At 45.6% G+C, this 18,389-nt stretch overlaps 1 protein-coding gene across 7 annotated transcripts in view; it reads left to right on the top strand.

Annotated features, from left to right (window-relative positions):
- Positions 1-18,389, top strand: part of SGSM1 (small G protein signaling modulator 1) — a 119,550-nt gene that overhangs the window by 27,013 nt on the left and 74,148 nt on the right. For 6 of the 7 annotated variants that reach the window (XM_024240028.3, XM_024240027.3, XM_063722810.1 and 3 more), the window contains exons 3-5: positions 11,162-11,237; positions 13,762-13,924; positions 16,407-16,559. In XM_024240028.3, coding sequence (XP_024095796.3) covers positions 11,162-11,237; positions 13,762-13,924; positions 16,407-16,559 — 392 coding nt within the window. Of the gene's footprint in view, positions 1-10,872; positions 11,036-11,161; positions 11,238-13,761; positions 13,925-16,406; positions 16,560-18,389 lie in introns of all 7 variants that reach the window. The other variant, XM_063722811.1, reaches the window with a different exon arrangement.

Consider the following 18,389-nt stretch of genomic DNA (forward strand, 5'->3'; position numbering starts at 1 on the left):
AGGATCAGATCCAAGCCTCCCTCCTTGGTTCATAGGTGGCCATCTTCTCCCTCATCTTCATGTGATCTTCCCTTTGTAGCTGTGTCTAAATTTCCTCTTTATTTTATTTATTTATTTATTTATTTTTTTCAGTCGGAGTTTCATTCTTGTTGCCCAGGCTGGAGCCAGTGGCGTGATCTTGGCTCATTGCAACCTCCGCCTCCCGGGTTCAAGCGATTCTCCTGCCTCAGCCTCCCGAGTAGCTGGGATTACAGGCATCCACCACCACACCCGGCTAATTTTTGTATTTTTAGTAGAGATAGGGTTTCACCACGTTGGTCAGGCTGTTCTGGAACTCCTGACCTCAAGTGATCCACCCCCATCGGCCTCCCAAAGTGCTGGGATTACAGGCGTAAGCCACTGTGCCTGGCCAATTTCCTCTTCTTATAAGGACACTTATATTCATATTGGATTAGGACCCACCCTAATGACCTCATTTTAACTTAGTCACATCTGTCAAGATCTAATCTCCAAAGACAGCACATTCTGAGATAGTAGGGTTAAGATTTCCATGTGTGGGCCAGGCATGGTGGCTCACACCTGTAATCCCAGCACTTTGGGAGGCTCAGGCAAGTGAATCACGAGGTCAAGCGATCGAGACCATCCTGGCCAACATGGTGAAACCCCGTCTCTACTAAAAATACAAAAATCAGCTGGGCATGGTGGCGGGTGCCTGTAGTCCCAGCTACTTGGGAGGCTGAGGCAGGAGAATCACTTGAACCTGGGAGGTGGAGCTTGCAGTGAGTTGAGATTGTGCCACTGCACTCCAGCCTGACGACAGAGTGCGAGACTCCGTCTCAAAAAAAAAAGAAGAAAGATTTCCATATATGAAATGGAGGTGAAGGGAACACAGTTAAGCCCATAGCAATGGGGGACGTGACATTTTGCATGATGAGATTCCCGAGGGTGGAAGAGGCACGACAAAGGAAAGGAATGGAGGATGAAGGCATCCTAGACAGTGGGAGGTAGGCACGTCTTTGAGGCCAGAGGAATAAGTGGGGAGACCCTGAAGGGTGGTGCTCGTTTGAGGGCGTCTGCTAGTTGGTGACAGAGCTAGAACTTTCCAAGGTTGGCAGCTCCTCTTCCCACTCTCTCACCAAGTGCTCTGGAAAAAGCTAGGGGTTTGCCGCATGTCCTGAGCAAGCTCATGGCTTCCTTTTGTGGAGAGAACAGATGGGGCCCAGTAGCCTCTGCTCACCATGAGGGAGGACACAGGCAGGTGGCCGCACTCCTGCATCAGAGCCTCTCTGGAGGTGACAGCAGATGGTTGCCTCCAAGGAAAAGGACGTTGGCAGGATGGCTACAACCTTAAGAGAGGGCCAGCCACTGTGTATAGGAGTTGTCAGTCACGTCAGCACTGACCCCGAGAGCTGTCCCTGACTGCGGACCACCTAAGTAGGCCATCTGGGCCATGACTCAGGATAGAGGAGCAGTTTCCTTGGCTGGAGCTGCGAAGTAGACCAGCCTGCTGGAGCCAAACATTCTTGTGCAGGGTTGGCCCTCGGGCCAAATCCAGCCTTCCACTGGTTTTTGTGAATAAAGTTTTATTGGGACACAGCCATGCCCGTTCATTTATGTATTATCTATGGCTGCTTTCATGCTACAAGGGCAGAGTTTAATAGTTGACATGGAGATCATATTACCCACAAAGCAGAAATTATTTACTCTGTAGACCTTTACAGAAAAAGTTTGCCAGGTACATGGAATGGGCAGCTTGAACGACATAAACTGATTTTCTCACAGCTCTGGAGATGGGAATCAACGATCAAGGTGTCTACAGGACCAGTTCCTTCTGAGCTCCGTGAGGGAAGGATCTGATTCAAGTCTCCCTCCTTGTCTCATAGGTGGCCATCTTCTCCCTGATCTTTACTTTGTATATACGTCTAAATTTCCTTTTTTTTTTTTTTTTTTTTTTTTTTGAGACGGAGTTTCACGCTTGTTGCCCAGGCTGGTCCTCTGTTTTGGAGTCTAAAGTCTTAGATGTCAGGCCTGGCCCTGGATCTTCCTGGTTATGCTGATTTAGAGGAGTGTCCCCTGCGCTGTGAGTCTCAATTTTCTCCTCTGCCAGCGGGGATTGTATTTGCCTGATGTTGTGAGGCAAGGTAGGCTGGAGAGAGCTTTGCAAACTGCGACTCACTCAAGACATACTAGTTATTCTCTGCGTTCAACCTGCCTATTGCCTCCTCCCCCTCCTTTCCTCCTAGGCAAAACTCTTTTCATACCTGCTCCATACTGCCCTTGGTGGTGGTATTTCCCCCTGCAAAGTTAATTTTGCTGTTTCTTCTTAACTTGATTTTTACTTGCATAAACATGCCTGATGCAAGGAGGTGGGATGTACAGACCAGATGTAACTTGTTCCAGGGCAGCAGGGGTGTCTCTGTCATCATTATTCAAATGCTACTGATTGTTGAGCACACATCGTGTACCAAGCCCTATGCTAAATGCTTTACCTGTGTAACCTCATCTAAACCTCCCCATTCATTCAACAGATAGATATTGAGTGCGTGCTCTGTGCCAGGCACTCTGCTGGGTCTTGGGAGTAGAGCAGAACCAGATAGCAGAGATGAATTCCTGACCTCATAGAGCGTAGCGGCCACTAAATCAGAGAGTTAGGGAATAAGGTAAATAAGCAAAATCATGTAGCGTGGTGGACATGTGAAGGACTATGGAGAGAAAAAAGGCAGAAAAAGGGGTATGTTGGGTACCAAGTGGGGTGCAGGTTGGGGAGTTGGAATTTTAAATAGGATCATCAGGGAAGGTGACATTTGAAGAAAGAGTTGAGATTGCTGGGAAAAGAGTATTCCAGGCAAAGGGAACAGGAATTGCAAAGGACATGAGATGGGCTCTGCCCACGGAGCTGGGCAAGCAGCAAGGAAGCCTGTGTGTGTAGAGTAGGTGTTGGGATGGGGGAAAGGGGCTTGGGAGGTCAGCAGAGGGGCCTCCTTGTGTGAGGTGGTGAGGACTTGGGTTGTCACTCTGGGTGAGATGGGAGTCACGGAAGAGTTCTGGGCAGAGGAGGGACGTGGTTTGAAAGAACTTTTCTTTAACTGAAAAATATTCATTTATTTATACTATGTGAACACATACCATATGCACATTTTAAAATGGTAAAATATACATCATATAAAATGTGCCTTCTTAACCATTTTTAAGTGTACAATTCAGTCTTGAGTACATTTACATTCTTGTGTGCCAACCTCCAGATCTCTTTTCGAAAGATAAACTCTATACCCATTAGATAATACCTCCCCATTTCTCCTCTCCCCAGCCCCTGGCAACCACCATTCTCCTTTCTTTCTCTTTAAATTTGACTACTCTAAGTGCCTCTTATAAGTGGAATCATGCAGCATTTGTTCTTTTGCGTCTAGATTATTTCACTTAGCACAGTGTCCTCAAGGTTCATTCATATTTTGGCATGTGTCAGAATTTCCTTCCTTTTTAAGGCTGGATAGTATTCCATTGTGTGTGTAGACCACATTTTGTCTATCCATTCAGCCATCGATGGACACTTGGGTTTCTTCCACCTTTTGGCTACTGTGAATAATAACTGCTATGAACACGGGTATACAAATATGACTTTGAGAGTTTGCCTTCAGTTCTTTTGGGTGTATGCCCAGAAGTGGAATGACTGGATGATATGCTAATTGTATGGTTAATCTTTTGAAGAATCACCATACTGTCTACCATAGCAGCTGTACCATTTTACCTTCTGATCATTGCACAAGGGTTCCAGTTTCTCCACATCCCCACCAACACTTACTTTCTGTTTTTTTCATAGCAGCCATCCTAATAGGTGTGAGTGGTATCTCACTGTGGTTTTGATTTGCATTTCCCATTGAGCATCTTTCCATGTGCTTGTTCATCATTTGCATATCTTCTTCAGAGAAATGCCTATTCAAGCCCTTTGTCCATTTTTGAATTCAGTTGTTTGTTGTTGAGTTGCAGTTCTCCATATATTCTGGACATTAACCCTTTATCACATATATAATTTGCAGATATTTTCTTCTATTTCATGGGTTGCCGTTTTCACTGTTTATTTTGTCCTTTGATCCACAAAAAGTTTTAACTTTGCTGTCCAGTTTACCTATTTTTAATTTTGTTGCTCATGCATTTGGTGTCATATCCAAGAAATCATTGTCAAATCCAATGTCATGAAGCTTTCCCCCTGTTTTCTTATGTGATTTTTATCATATAAAAATTTTTCAATTTTTATATATGTATTGAACTTTATTCAATACAAGTTTTAGCTTGTATTGAAGTCTTTGGTCCATTTTACTTTAATTTCTGTATGTGGTATAAGGTAAGGGTCCAATTTTATTCTTTTGTATGTAGCTATCCAGTTTTCCCAACACCATTTGTTGAAAAGACTATCCTTTTGTTACCAAAACACCAGGGGTTTGGTCTAGGTCCTACTGCTCACTGCACAGAAAGCCAATCACTGAGATGACAAGTATTGCCAAGGAAGAAGGCTTTAATCGGGTGCTGCAGCTGAAGAGAAGGGAGCTCAGTCTCAAATCCATCTCCCTGACTAACTAAAACTAGATGTTTATATAGCCGGGAAGAAATGCAACAATGTGTAAGAAAACAAGAACTAGGGAGTGACAAGGAAGCAATCATGGTGAATGAGGGGGTTCCCTCCCATCTGTGATCTGGTGAGTTTCAGTTCTTTGATACTTTTTTTGAGAGACCTGAAGGACCTTCTCTGAGAAAGGAACTCAGATAAATACAAGTTTCAAGCTTTTTAAGATCACAAGGGTCAATTTCTATGTTTATTAAAAAGAACAGTTTATGGGGCAGTTGGGTCAGTTTCACTTTCTTCTTTGAATGGGCATGGCACCCTTGACAAAAATCATTTGATTATATATGTGAGGTTTTAGTTCTGGGCTCTCTATTCCATTTGTCTAAATGTGTGTGTTTTTTTAATGCCAGTACCACACTGTTTTGATTTCTGTAGTTTTGTTATAAGTTTTTAAATCAGAAAGTATGAGACCTCAAACTTCATTCTTCTTGTTGAAGGTTTTTCAAGATTATTTTTCAAGACTGTTTGGTAGTCAGGGTTCCATGAGATGTTCCTTGATATTAATTTTAGGATAGATATTTATGTTTCTGCAAAAAAAAAAAAAAGCACCATTGGGATTTTGATAGAAATTTCATTAAATCTGTTGATTACTTTGGTAATATCAACATTTTAGCAGTATGAAGTCTTGTAAACCATAAACAGAGGATGCCTTTCCATTTATTTGTCTTGTTTTTATTTTGAGATAGAGTCTTGCTCATTTGCCCAAGCTGGAGTGCAGTGGTGTGATCATGGCTCACTGCAGCCTCAACCTCCTGGGCTCAAGCTATCCTCCCACCTCAGCCTCTCAAGTAGCTGGATCGCAGGCGCATGCCACCATGCCTGGCTAGTTTTTGTATTTTTGTATTTTTTTGTAGAAGTGGGGTTTCACTGTGTTGCCTAGACTGGTTTCAAACTCCTAGGCCCAAGTGATACTTTTGCCTCAGCCTCCCAAAGTGCTGGGATTATAGGCATGAGCCACTGCACAGTGCCTGACCATATTCTTTTAATATGCTGTTGAATTCTGTTTTTAGTATTTTGTTGAGGATTCTTGCATGCATATTTATCATAGATATTGGTCTGTAGTTTTTTTGTGACTAGCTTTGGTTTCAAGGTAGCCCTGACGTTATAAAATGAGTTTGGAAGTGTTCCTGCCTCTTTAATATTTTTGGAAGAATTTGAGAAGAATTAGTTTAATTATTTTCATGTTTGGTAGAATTCAGCAGTGAAGCCATGTGGTCCTGGGCTTCTCATTATTGGAAGGTTTTAGCTTACTGATAGCATCTCCCTGCTCTGATAGGTCTGTTAAAATTTTCTATTTCTTCATGATTTAGTTTGTATATTGTGTATTTCTAAGAATTTATTCATCTTATCTAGGTTATCCAATTTGTTGGCATACGTTTATTTGTTTATAGTATTCTCTTATAATGGTTTTTTCTATGGCATCAGTTGTAATGTCCTCATTTTCATTTCTGATTTTAATTTTGAGAATTCTCTTTTTTTGTTAGTCAATCTTGCTAACGGTTTGTCAATTTTGTTGATCTTTTAGACAAACCATCCCTTTTTTTTTTTTTTTTTTTTTTTGAGATGGAGTCTTGCTCTGTCACCCAGGCTGGAGTGCTGGAGTGCAGTGGCACGATCTCAGCTCACTGCAAGCTCCGCCTCCCGGGTTCACGCCATTCTCCTGCCCCAGCCTCCCTAGTAGCTGGGACTGCAGGCGCCCGCCACTACGCCCAGCTAATTTTTTGTATTTTTTTAGTAGAGACAGGGTTTCACTTTGTTAGCCAGGATGGTCTCGATCTCCTGACCCCGTGATACGCCCACCTCGGCCTTCCAGAGTGCTGGAATTACAGGTGTGAGCCACCGCGCCCGGCCTGGGCAAACCATCTCTTGATTTTGTTAGTTTTCTCTGTTTTTTAATTATCTTTCATTTATGGCTTTTCTAATCTTTATTTTTTAATTTTTTATTTTTTAATTTTTATGTATATATTTTGAGAGGGAGTCTCACTCTATCAACCAAGCTGAAGTGCAATAGTGCGATCTCAGCTCACTGCAGCCTCCACCTCCCGAGTTCAAGCAATTCTCCCACCTCAGTCTCCCAAATAGCTGGGATTACAGGCATCCACCATTATGCCCGGCTAATTTTTGTATTTTAGTAGAGATGGGGTTTCACCATGTTGGCCAGGCTGGTCTTGAACTCCTGACCTCAGGTAATCCGCCCGCCTCAGCCACCCGAAGTGCTGGGATTACAGGTGTGAGCCACTGTGCCCAGCCTAATCTTTATTATTTCCTTATTTCTGCTAGCTTTGGATTTAGTTTGTTCTTCTTTTTCTTGTTCCTTCAGGTGTGCAGGTAACTTGTTTGTTTGAGATCTTACTTATTTTAATGTAAGCATTTCCAGCTGTAAGTTCCTTCTTAGCACTGCTTTTATAGCAGCCCATATTGTGTTTTTGTTTTTATTGGCCATGTTGTGTGTTTTGTTTTGTTTTGTTTTTTTGAGACGGAGTCTCGCTCTTTCACCCAGGCCAGACTGCAGTGTCGCTATCTCGACTCACTGCAAGCTCTGCCTCCCAGGTTCACACCATTCTCCTGCCTCAGCCTCCGGAGTAGCTGGGACTATAGGTGCCCGCCACTGTGCCTGGCTAATTTATTTATTTATTTTTTTTTTGTATTCTTAGTAGACACGGGGTTTCACCGTGTTAGCCAGGATAGTCTTGATCTCCTGACCTCGTGATCCGCCCGCCTTGGCCTCCCAAAGTGCTGGGATTACAGGCGTGAGCCACCGCGCCTGGCTGTGTTTTTGTTTTTATTTATCTGAGTATATTTTCTAATTTCCCTTGAGATTTCTTCTTTGACCCATTTGTTATTTAAGAGTATGTTGTTTATGACTCTTACTTGTGGGTTTTCTAGTTTTCCTTCTGCTGTTGATTTCTTGTTTCATTCCATTGTGAATGAGAAAGATGCTTTGTATGATTTCATTTTTTTAAAAAATTTATGATGACTGGTTTTGTATCCTAAGATATTCTCTCTCCTGGAGAATGTTCCATGTGCACTTGAGAAAAGTGGGCATCCTGCCATCGTTAGGTGGAGTTTTCTGTACATATCTGTTAAGTCCAGTTGTTGGTTTATAGTGTTGCTCAAGGCCTCTGTTTCCTTATTGATATTCTGTCTGGTTGTTCTATTGACTTACCTTTTAACGAGATCCTTCTGGCTGCATTAAAATGAGCTTCTTAGAAGTGGATGCAGGGAGACCAGTAAGAGTCTACAGCATTGATTCAGGGGCGAGGTGATGGTGACTTGGACCGGGAGGTGATGGTGGAGGGGCTGAGAAATGGTTGGAATCTGAGGACATTTTGAAGGTACAACCAACATATTTGACTGAATCTTTAGAAGTTGGTGCTGGTTTTTTTTTGTTTTGTTTTGTTTTTTCTTTTTTTTGAGATGGAGTCTCGCTCTATCGCCAGGCTGGAGTGCAGTGGTGCGATCTCGGCTCACTGCAACCTCTGCCTCCCGAGTACTGTTATCCTAAGGGGGTAAAGGAATTTACCCAAGTTGTGATAAGTGGCTCATCCAGGATTTGAACCCAGGTCTGTCTGTCCCCAAATTCTCAGTTCTTAATTAACCATGTACATTCATGAAAGTGCTCCTGACCCAGCTACCTGGACTCCCCACCCCCAATACCTCCCTGACAGTCCTCTACCATCTACGACTAAGCCTGGACTCACTCCCTCTGTGGCTATATTCCCAAATGTCATCAGGGTCTGGGTGCTTGGCAACTGCCTTCTGGCAGTTTCTCAGCATCACCGTGTCCTGCCTTAGAGGAGCAAAGGAAAGAAAGAGGCAGATTCCTGTAGAGGGGAGAGAGGTGTGCAAACGCTCTGAGACCACGTGGGCTTCATGACATGTTGCAGAAGGAGCTCAGCCCCTGGAGTCAGACAAACCTGGGTCCAAATGCCAAATCCAGTCCTCATTAGCTGTGTGACCCCAGACAGATTACTCCACCTCTCTGGGCCTCTGTTTCCTCCCCTGACAAATAGGGATAATAATGTTACTGCTCTATTATCCACAATTATGGTTATAAGAAAATATATATTTTTTTCAAATAAAATACTCTACCAAAGCCTGAGGTCAATCATGATTCTTTGAGCCATTCATTTTCCAAAGAGAACTTTATTGAGCACATACCATGTGCTGGAACTCAAGATAGTTGTTGGTACCATAGACATAAAGCAAGGAAACACAGAGTGTTTGCCCTCATGGGGATCAGAGCCTGGCAGGGAAAACAAGTACTGACCAAATGTTACATGTCTGATGGGTGTTTCAAGAGCAGCTTCTCTAGGAACCCAAGCAGGGGAATTTGATGTCCTGAACCGGCGACATTCCAGCCAGGGCCAAAATAACGGTGATGGGAGGCCAGGTAAGGTTTCAGGCAGAGCTGATGACCTGCATGCAACTGACATTTATGTGCAGCACACTTTGCAGACATTTATTGCGTGCCAGGTTCTGTGCTCAGCACATGATGATCATTATCTTGTTCAGCCTTCCCAAGTGCCTTGAAGCTGGTGCTATTTCTATAAACTTTTTAGCCAAGGAGAAAACTAAGGTTCACAGAAGTGACATGATTTGCCTGAGGAAACACAGCTAATAGTGGGAGGAGCCAAGATAACAGCAGCAGGAGCCACGATGGGAGAAAAAAAGAAGAAAATGATAAGTTTGAATTTCTACTCTGCTTCTTCCTACTCTGGGACCTTGAGTGGGCCAGTTTGCCTCCACGAGACTCAGTTTCCACATCTGCAAAATGAAGCCAACTTCTCATGGGCCTCCTTAGATAGTTTTCAGGGTTAGAAATGCTGCAGGCAATGCCCAGCTTGGAGTTGGTGGAGCGCTGAGATCAGGAGCTGTTCACAGCGCTGGTGCTGACTTGGTTGTGTGGGGTGGGGGTGGTGAGCCAGCTCTGGGGGGACACTGCCATGTGTTTCTGCAGAGAAGGTGGACAGGAATGCACCGAACTCTGTGTTCATCTCCAGGAGGTAACCAACCAGAAGGCAGGGAGAGCAGGCAGGGAGGGCCTGGGACAGCTCTCAGATGGATGCATGGATGTGCTGGCCCGGTGGAATCTGGATGGGCCGGCCCGGTGGAATCTGGATGTGCCACAGGACAGTGGGAAAGGCTGTGGGAACCCACTAGGTGGAGGTAACTCAGAACTTTGCTTTATTTACCCCGACATCAGAACCCTCAGGGTGATATAGAGCTGAACAGGCCTTTTGGATTGTGTTTTCCAACCTCCTCAACCTCAAAGTGGGGTAACGGAGGCCCAGAGAGGAGATGGACTTTGCTTAAATCCCAGAATGACTCTGGGCAGAATCGGGCCTAGAATCTAGTGGAGCAGAAGGGTGTTCAGGCTGCCAGAGGATCAACACCAACAGCAGAGAGGCACAGCTGCCCTTTTGCACTGTGTCCCCGTGCCTGGCACATTAGAGGCACTCGGGTGAGAATTCTTGAGCGAGGGAGTGCGCTGGGAAGAGCACACAGCCTGGGTGTCTGTCTCGAGCTGGAAACTGTCTCTGATAGCCAGCTCTGCCTCCCTGGGTAAGTGCCTTCATCTTGCTAAGCATCCATTTCCCAAAATAAGATCAGAAACCCACTTGGGAGGTCTCCAAGCAGGGATCTGAACTCAGGTCTACCTGATTCCAGGGCAGGTTTTGTACCCTGCACTTTCTTGATTCCTTTATATATCTTATTCATTCATTCATCCAGTCATTTAGAAAACGTTGATTGGGCATCTGCCCTGTGCCAGGCACTGTTCTAGGCTGTGCAAATTCAGCAGTGAATGAGGCAGATGAAGTTTCTGCCCTTGTGGAACTTAAACTCTAGAAGAGAGAGACAGACGGTCAACAAATCAACAAATAGAATGGGAATAGTGGTAGACTGGGCACGGTGGCTCACGCATGTAATCCCAGCACTTTTGGAGGCCAAGGCAGGCAGATCACTTGAGGTCAGGAGTTCAAGACAACATAGTGAAACCCCGTCTCTACTAAAAATAGAAAAATTAGCTAGATGTGGTGGCGGGCGCTTGTAATCCCAGCTACTCGGAAGGCAGAGGCAGGAGAATGGCTTGAACCCGGGAGGCGGAGGTTGCGGTGAGCCAAGATCGTGCCATTGCACTCCAGCCGGGGCAACGAGTGAAACTCCGTCTAAAAAAAAAAAAGAATGAGAATAGTGGTGAGTGCCCTACAGGAACTGAAATGGGGATGGGATTGGGGACGGGTCTGCCTTAGACAGTGTGGTCAGGAAAGGAGATGACGTTTTGTGAGATGCCTAAGAGAAGCAGCAGCCCGCTGTGCAAAGAACCTGAACAAATAATTGATAAAATGAGATGCATGGAGCTGTGACAGGCCTCAGATCTCCAAAAGACAAAGCGAGGAGCGGAAAGGAAAGCAGGTATCAAAACATCCCAAACAGCCTGAAAGGCCTTGTGGGGAGCAATGCAGCCCTTTTGGGGCACCTACACCCAGGTCACCTTGGTCACCTTGGACCTCTTCCCCTCCGGTCACCTCTGCCTTCCAGGTGAAACAGATCATGGAGGAGGCTGTGACACGCAAGTTTGTCCACGAAGACAGCAGCCACATCATCTCCTTCTGTGGTGAGTCTGTGGCCTGGGAAAGTGGCTTCTTTCTCTGTGGGCTGCCTTGGGGAAGTGGCGTCTTGGAGCCACTGTTTTGCTTTATGACTCTGAAGTTAGTTTTGGATTCCAGAGGAGGACTCAATTGGAGAATTTGAAAATACAGAACAGTGTAGAGAAACAATTAAAAATGACTTCTGTACCCCATGAAGAGGTCAGTGTGGTTAACACCGGAGGGGTTGATTGTCTTCCCATAGGCACCATTCACACCGACCACGCCCCAAGTGACACACAGTCTTGCATCTGAGGAATGGGCTCCCTGTCCCTCACTCTGCCTGTGGCTATTGCTAGGTAAAGGGAGAGGATTGCTAGGTAAAGGGAGAGGATAGATGGGGACTTTTTAAAAAAGGGAACTAAGAGCCCGTGACACATCCTGAAGGATCGCGTCCATCTGGCTCAGCAAAGAAGGCAGGCCAAGGGCTCAGAGCGTGACTCAGACATGTCTCCTTGAACCAGCTCTGCTCACAAGCTTCTGGAAATAATCCCATGGCCAGGCTTTTGCTGTACTTTGAGAATGGCTAAAGATGGGGTCTGAGTGTCTCTGAGGTCAGGATAATCTGTGTACATAGAAGTAGGAGTCTTTCTGTCTCCCTGAAAATGTCTTAATTTAATAATTGGAGTGTCTCATAATGAAGGACATGTTCTAATTCCCCTCCCGTGATCTTGGTCCTGTGGAGAGGCCTGAGCTAGGAGAGCTGGTCAGTCCATCAGCTGCCGTCCAAATGGCTGGGGGCACCACCCTATGGGGCCCACAACATGCTGAGCATACCCCGTGACCCAGGAGGCAAGGACCTCAGTTCACCCTCTCTTCAGCCAGGCAGACCTGGATCCACCTCTGCCACTTTCTTGTAATTGACTTTGGGCAAGATCTTTCTTTGTTTTCTTTTCTTTCTTTCTTTTCTTTTTTTTTTTTTTTTGAGACAGGATCTCACTCTGTCACCCAGGCTGGAGTGCAGTGGCGCAATCACAGCTCACTGCAGCCTCAACCTCCTGGGCTCAAGCGTTCATCCCACCTCAGCTTCCCAAGTAGCTGGGACCACAAGTATATGCCACCACACCTGGCTAATTTTAAAATTTTCTGTAAAGATGGAGTCTTGCCATATTGTCAGGGCTGGTCTTGAATTCCTAGGTTCAAGCATTCCTCTCTCCTTGGCTTCCCAAAATGAAGATCTTATTTTTTTTTAAGTGGGATGTGTTTATTTAAACATACAACTATACACACATACACACATGCACATAATTACATACATATATGTATGTGTGTATATACATATATATGTATTCCCAGCTTTTTATGTGTTCCTGAATATTTTTATTTCCAAATAAAATTGTATGCATGTCCATCTTAAGACTTGCTAGCATACCTCCCAATTAACTTAGAGGAATAAAAGTAATAAAAATAGCATAATAATTCGGTAGCTTTACTCAAAAGTATTTGAGTGGGAGAAATTTGATGGCACTAAATGAAGCCTGAAGAATCTCCTCGAGGTTTCTTTTGTCCATTGTTTCTTATAAGCTATTGTCAGGAAGGATTAAACAATGTCTACAAAGCCTGAATAGACAGTTCACTTACATCACCATAAGCAAATGAAAAGTACTGCATATGTAAGTTAAAATTAAGATAGCTAAGAGATCATCTCCTCAAATATTTTAAATCTATGGGCAGATTAGGCAATATTTGTTTTTTTGTTTGTTTGTTTTTTGGGGTTTTTTTTTTTTGAGACAGAGTCTCGCTCTGTCGCTCAGGCTGGAGTGCAGTGGCGCGATCTCAGCTCACTGCAAGCTCCACCTCCCAGGTTCACGCCATTCTCCTGCCTCAGCCTCCCGAGTAGCTGGGACTACAGGCGCCCGCCCCCATGCCTGACTAATTTTTTATATTTTTAGTAGGGACGGGGTTTCACTGTGTTAGCCAGGATGGTCTCAATCTCCTGACCTCGCTCTCCAGCACCCAGCAAGTCCCAGATCCGCCTGCCTCGGCCTCCCAAAGTGCTGGGATTACAGACGTGAGCCACTGTGCCTGGCCCAAGATTAGGCAATATTTGATCATTCATTCAAAACAAAGTGTTTTCTAACTCAGAAAACAAAACAAAACAAACCATGGTGATGAGACCAAAACTTCTCAATATTTCTTCTTGCATGTAGCATAACCTTGGTCAAGCTCTGCCCCCAAGAGCACCTGTTTCTCTTTAGAGCTCTTACTTCATGGATTTTGTCACAAGAATTAGGAAAGATAAATCTTAACAATTATCTGACACCCAGCAGGTGCCTAATAAGGAGTACTTCTTGTGTAGTCACTTTTTCAATAAACATTGATTATGCACCTATACAAGTGTGAGCTCCATGTCTGTGGGGTAAGACAGAAGGTGAGAAGATTGAGAGGGCTCTCCAAGGTTCCAGTGTCTGACAGAAGCTCTGGGACTTGCTGGGTGCTGGGTGCTGGAGAGCATGGGCAGGGCAGGGTCTGCTGACTGCCATGTCCCTGCAGCGGCTGTGGAGTCCTGCGTTCTGCACGGGCTTCGGCGGCGGGCGGCCGGCTTCCTACGCAGCAATAAGATTGCAGCCCTCTTTATGAAAGTGGGCAAGAACTTCCCGCCGGCTGAGGATCTGAGCCGCAAGGTGCAAGACCTGGAGCAGCTGATCGAGAGCACGTGAGTGCAAAGCATGGGGCACAGGTGGGAGCAGCTCCCCAGAGAATAGTCCACAGTCCTCCCTGGGTCCCGAGAGAGCCTGCAACCCCTGGCACTCTCTTCAGTCTCCATCCTGCTCCTCAAACCCACCAGACTCTTTGCCACCCCAGGGTCTTTGCACGTGCCAAACCCTCCACCAGACTCACCCATCTGATCGTCCGTAGCTGCTTGCTTGTCATCATTCAGATCTATCATTAGCTCAGAAAATTCCAACCCTCACTCCATCTTCTCTTCCATATCACCCTGTTTATTTCCCTCCCAGTTGTTGTTGATTGGCCATCTATAGTTATTTATGTCAGGTTTGTTTGATTGTTGTCTGTCTATCTCACTTGATGCAGAACTTCATGACAGCAGGCAACTAGATCTGTTTTCTCCCATTATGTCTCAAGTATCTGGGCCAGTGTCTAGCACCTGGTAGATGCCCAAGAAACAATTGTTGAGTGAGTGCCTGCTAGGACCCACGGCCTGTTCTAAATGCAAGGCAACCAAAGTTTGATAGAACCAATATGGCCTCTGTATGCATGGACCAGACACGAGGGCCTCATATCAATAGGCATATTATAACACATTCAAATACACTGATTAGAAGTTAAAAAAAACCTCTCATATTGAAGTAACCTTTGAATGGGGGAGGTGGCTTCCCTCCCTCATCTTGGTGACTGGTGGTATGTGTTAGGGGGAGGCTCATGGACAGAATGTGTGCATGTGAGCACCTTCAGCCAGAGCCACTCCCTGGGAGGTCCTATCTGCACAGCCAAACCCCCAGTCTACAGCCTAGTCAGGGAATGACAATTTGGTTTCAACTCCTGGCAACAAATTCGGTGCTGGTGGCTTCCCAGAGGAATGTGCTGTGATTCTGAAGCTGTGATTGGGCGTTCTGGGGAAAAGCACATGGATTGATTGGTCATGTCTGTCAAGGGCAAAGGCAGGGAAGACACAAGCATGTCCTATGTTTGCAGTCTCTGCTGTGGATGGTCACTCCACTTCACTGGATGAGAATGGCCCTTTCCTTGCGTTTCAGGCTCTGCCTGCCCAGGGCTGCTGGCCAGAATGGTATGGTGGTCAGAGCTCAGGATTTGGCTCTGTCAGCTCCCATTTGGAATGACTTCGCAGCCAACTGTTCTTTGAGTACCTTCCAGTCCATCTGCTAAGTTCCCCAGTGTTTGCATATAACTTTTTAAAGGATTAGATTTGTCATGGGCCTTCCACAACACTGGGAGTGACCTCCTAATGGAGGAATTAGAGATGCCTGTGCAAGTGGTAAGGGAGAAGCATTTATTCATATATGCAATCACTCATTCATAAATATTTACTAAGCCTCCTCTGTACATCAGCCACTGTGCTGGGCCCTGGAGATACAGAAATGAAGAGGGCCAATGCTTGCCACATGGTAGACTCTCAGTAAGTATTTTATTTTTTTAAAAAAATGAGTTGCGGCCAGGTGTGGTAGCTCATGCCTGTAGTCCCAGCACTTTGGGAGGCCAAGGTGGGCAGATCACCTGAGGTCGGGAGTTTGAGACCAGCCTGACCAACATGGAGAAACCCTGTCTCTACTAAAAATACAAAATTAGCTGGGCGTGGTGGTGCATGCCTGTAATCCCAGCTACTTGGGAGGCTGAGGGAGGAGAATCGCTTGAACCCAGGAGGCAGAGGTTGCGGTGAGCCGAATTGTGCCATTGCACTCCAGCCTGGGCAACAAGAGTGAAACTCCCTCTCAAAACAACGACAAAAAAAATGAGTTGCCGATTTCATATCCTCAAGATCAAAGCATGGAGGGGAAGACAGAAAAGTGAGTAGGGAGCTCAGCTCCAGAGGCTGACAGAGCACAGACCAGCTTTGGTTGGTCCAAGAGGGCTTCCTGTATGTAGGAGGCAATGCCCTCGCTGAGACTTAAAGAGTGAGAGGGATCAGCCTGGGAATGGGTGGGGAGGGAACCCGGAAGAAGTGGCAGCCCAGGGGAAGGCTTCAGATGAGACTCTGGTGGCCTCAGGCATCTGCACATATCTCTGTCTGGCTGGATCATGGATTCATAAGGGTTAGTGGTAAGGAGATTACTGGAGAGGTGAGTGGGGCAAGGTCTTGGAGCTCTCTGTCGGTCATGTTGAAGAGCTTGCTGCCCAAGGGCACTGGGACCCAGTGAAGGATCTACACTCCAAGACTCTTCTTGGCCAGCACTCCTTTCCAGGAGAGAGAGGTGGGGGGTATCAGTATGAGAATCTGGCTTGTCCTAGGAAAGTGTCTTGTTTAACCACATCTGCACACTCACTGGGTATTATTATTTTTTTCAACTCCTGACCAGCTTGCTAGCAGCAATATGGGCTCTTCTTGTTTAGCTGCCATTCCTTCATTTTCCCGAGAGATTGAACATTCTCCCATTTGCCTATTAGTCCTGTGTAGATTTGCTCTTGTGAGTATCTATTCCCCTCTTTTATTGGTCTTGAAGGAGAAACCAGATCCAGGGCCTCCAGGAGAATGTGCGGAAGCTGCCGAAGCTGCCCAACTTGTCCCCACTTGCCATCAAGCATCTGTGGATTCGCACGGCCTTGTTTGAAAAGGTCCTGGACAAAATTGTGCATTACCTTGTGGAAAACAGCAGGTGAGAGGGAAAGACCTGACACCTGGCCATGCTCTGCCCCCACCTGCCAGCCGTTGTGGAAATTGCACCCCCTGGCACAAAGCTGCTTGCTTTTTCCCCTTGACAGCCACTAAATTTGAAAGTGATTAAATGCTTGGAAACTTGGGTAGATTGAAGAGCTTAATGGCAGTACAAGGTCTTCGGATTTAGGGTGGAGTATGGGGATCCTGGGTTTCTTCCTTCTCCTGTGGATTACTCCACTCAATAACTATGTGGCTCTGGAGAATCGCTTAGCCTCTCTGTGCCTGTTTTCTCATTTGGTAAATGGCATGGGGATTCCCAATACTCCAGAGAAGTGAGAAGGGAATTTGGTGAATATGTAGCATTTTGAAAACGCATGGTGAGGCCGGGTGCAATGGCTCACGCCTGTAATCCCAGCACTCTGGGAGGCCGAGGCGGGCGGATCACGAGGTCAGGAGATCAAGACCATCCCGACTAACGCGGTGAAACCCCGTCTCTACTAAAAATACAAAAACAAAATTAGCCGGGCATGGTGGCGGGCGCCTGTAGCTCCAGCTACTCAGGAGGCTGAGACAGGAGAATGGCGTGAACCCGGGAGGCAGAGCTTGCAGTGAGCCGAGATCTCGCCACTGCACTCCAGCCTGGGTAACAGAGCGAGACTCCATCTCAAAAAAAAAAAAAAAAAAGAGAAAATGCATGGTGAGCCTTTTTACATTTTCTCCACTAGCTTAGATTAATCTGATGTGAAAGTTTTATAGTATGAACCCTCTTGGGTAACCATTCATCCGTGCATTCTTTCATCCAGCAAATATTTAATGAGGACCTGCTGTGTACTGGCACTAACCTAGACGTCAGGGATACAGTGGTGATGCCTGTCATGTCACAGAGCTTGTATATCATCGCAAGAGCAGTGAGGAGCCATGAAAGAATTTAGCATCTGACACTCCTTGTGGCCAGCATGCCTCTCCAGCCCCCAAGAGGTGGCAGGAAGGGGGTGGGGGGGAGAGAGAGAGAGAGAGAGAAAGAGAAATATCTCAGAATCTCTCCATCTTTCAGAATATGAAAGTGCTGGCTTAACCACATCTTCACGCAGTGGATGTTTTTATTATCATTCTTTGCCCCTTTGCAAGGAAAATATGCATGAAAGTGGAGAGAAAAGTCCCTCTTCTCATGAAGTTCACGTGCTTGTAAGGAAAACCAGCCAACAGTCATGCTGATAATACCTGATGGATGTTCCAAGGGGGCGTGGTGGTGTTGATAATTTTCTCCCGGTGGTCAGGGAAAGTGTCCTGGATGGCGCAACAGTTAAGCTTCCATTTGAAGAGCACGGAGGCATTAGCCAGGTGATGGGATGGGGGAACAACGTGTTTCTGGTGGAGGGAATAGCAGGTGCAGAGGCCTAGAGACAGGAGAGAAAATGCAAGAAATCCAAACTCTGGATCTCCAGTTCACTATTTACTTTCTAGTAATAACATGTCTCTGCCTCCTGCCCCATGAAGGTTTCTGGGCCTCTTTAATTATTGCCTTTGGCATATGACCTTGAGCATATGACCTGCTGATTCAGTTGGTCAAAGGGAATTAGTAATTTATTTGAGAAGCAATGGCAACCTGCTTTTTTCCATTTCAACTTTTTATTTTTAATTTAGATTTACATAGAAGTTGCGAAATTAGTACAGAGAGTACTAATTGCCTAACCCCAATGATAACATTTTACATACCCATAGTGCAATGATCAAAACCAGGAAATTGACATTGGTACAATACTATTAACTAACCGCAAAACTTTTTTGGATTTCATCAATTTTTATATGTACTGAATTTTTTATACAC

The sequence above is a fragment of the Pongo abelii genome, chromosome 23 (assembly GCF_028885655.2).
Source record: "Pongo abelii isolate AG06213 chromosome 23, NHGRI_mPonAbe1-v2.0_pri, whole genome shotgun sequence".
NCBI classification, from domain to species: domain Eukaryota; kingdom Metazoa; phylum Chordata; class Mammalia; order Primates; family Hominidae; genus Pongo; species Pongo abelii.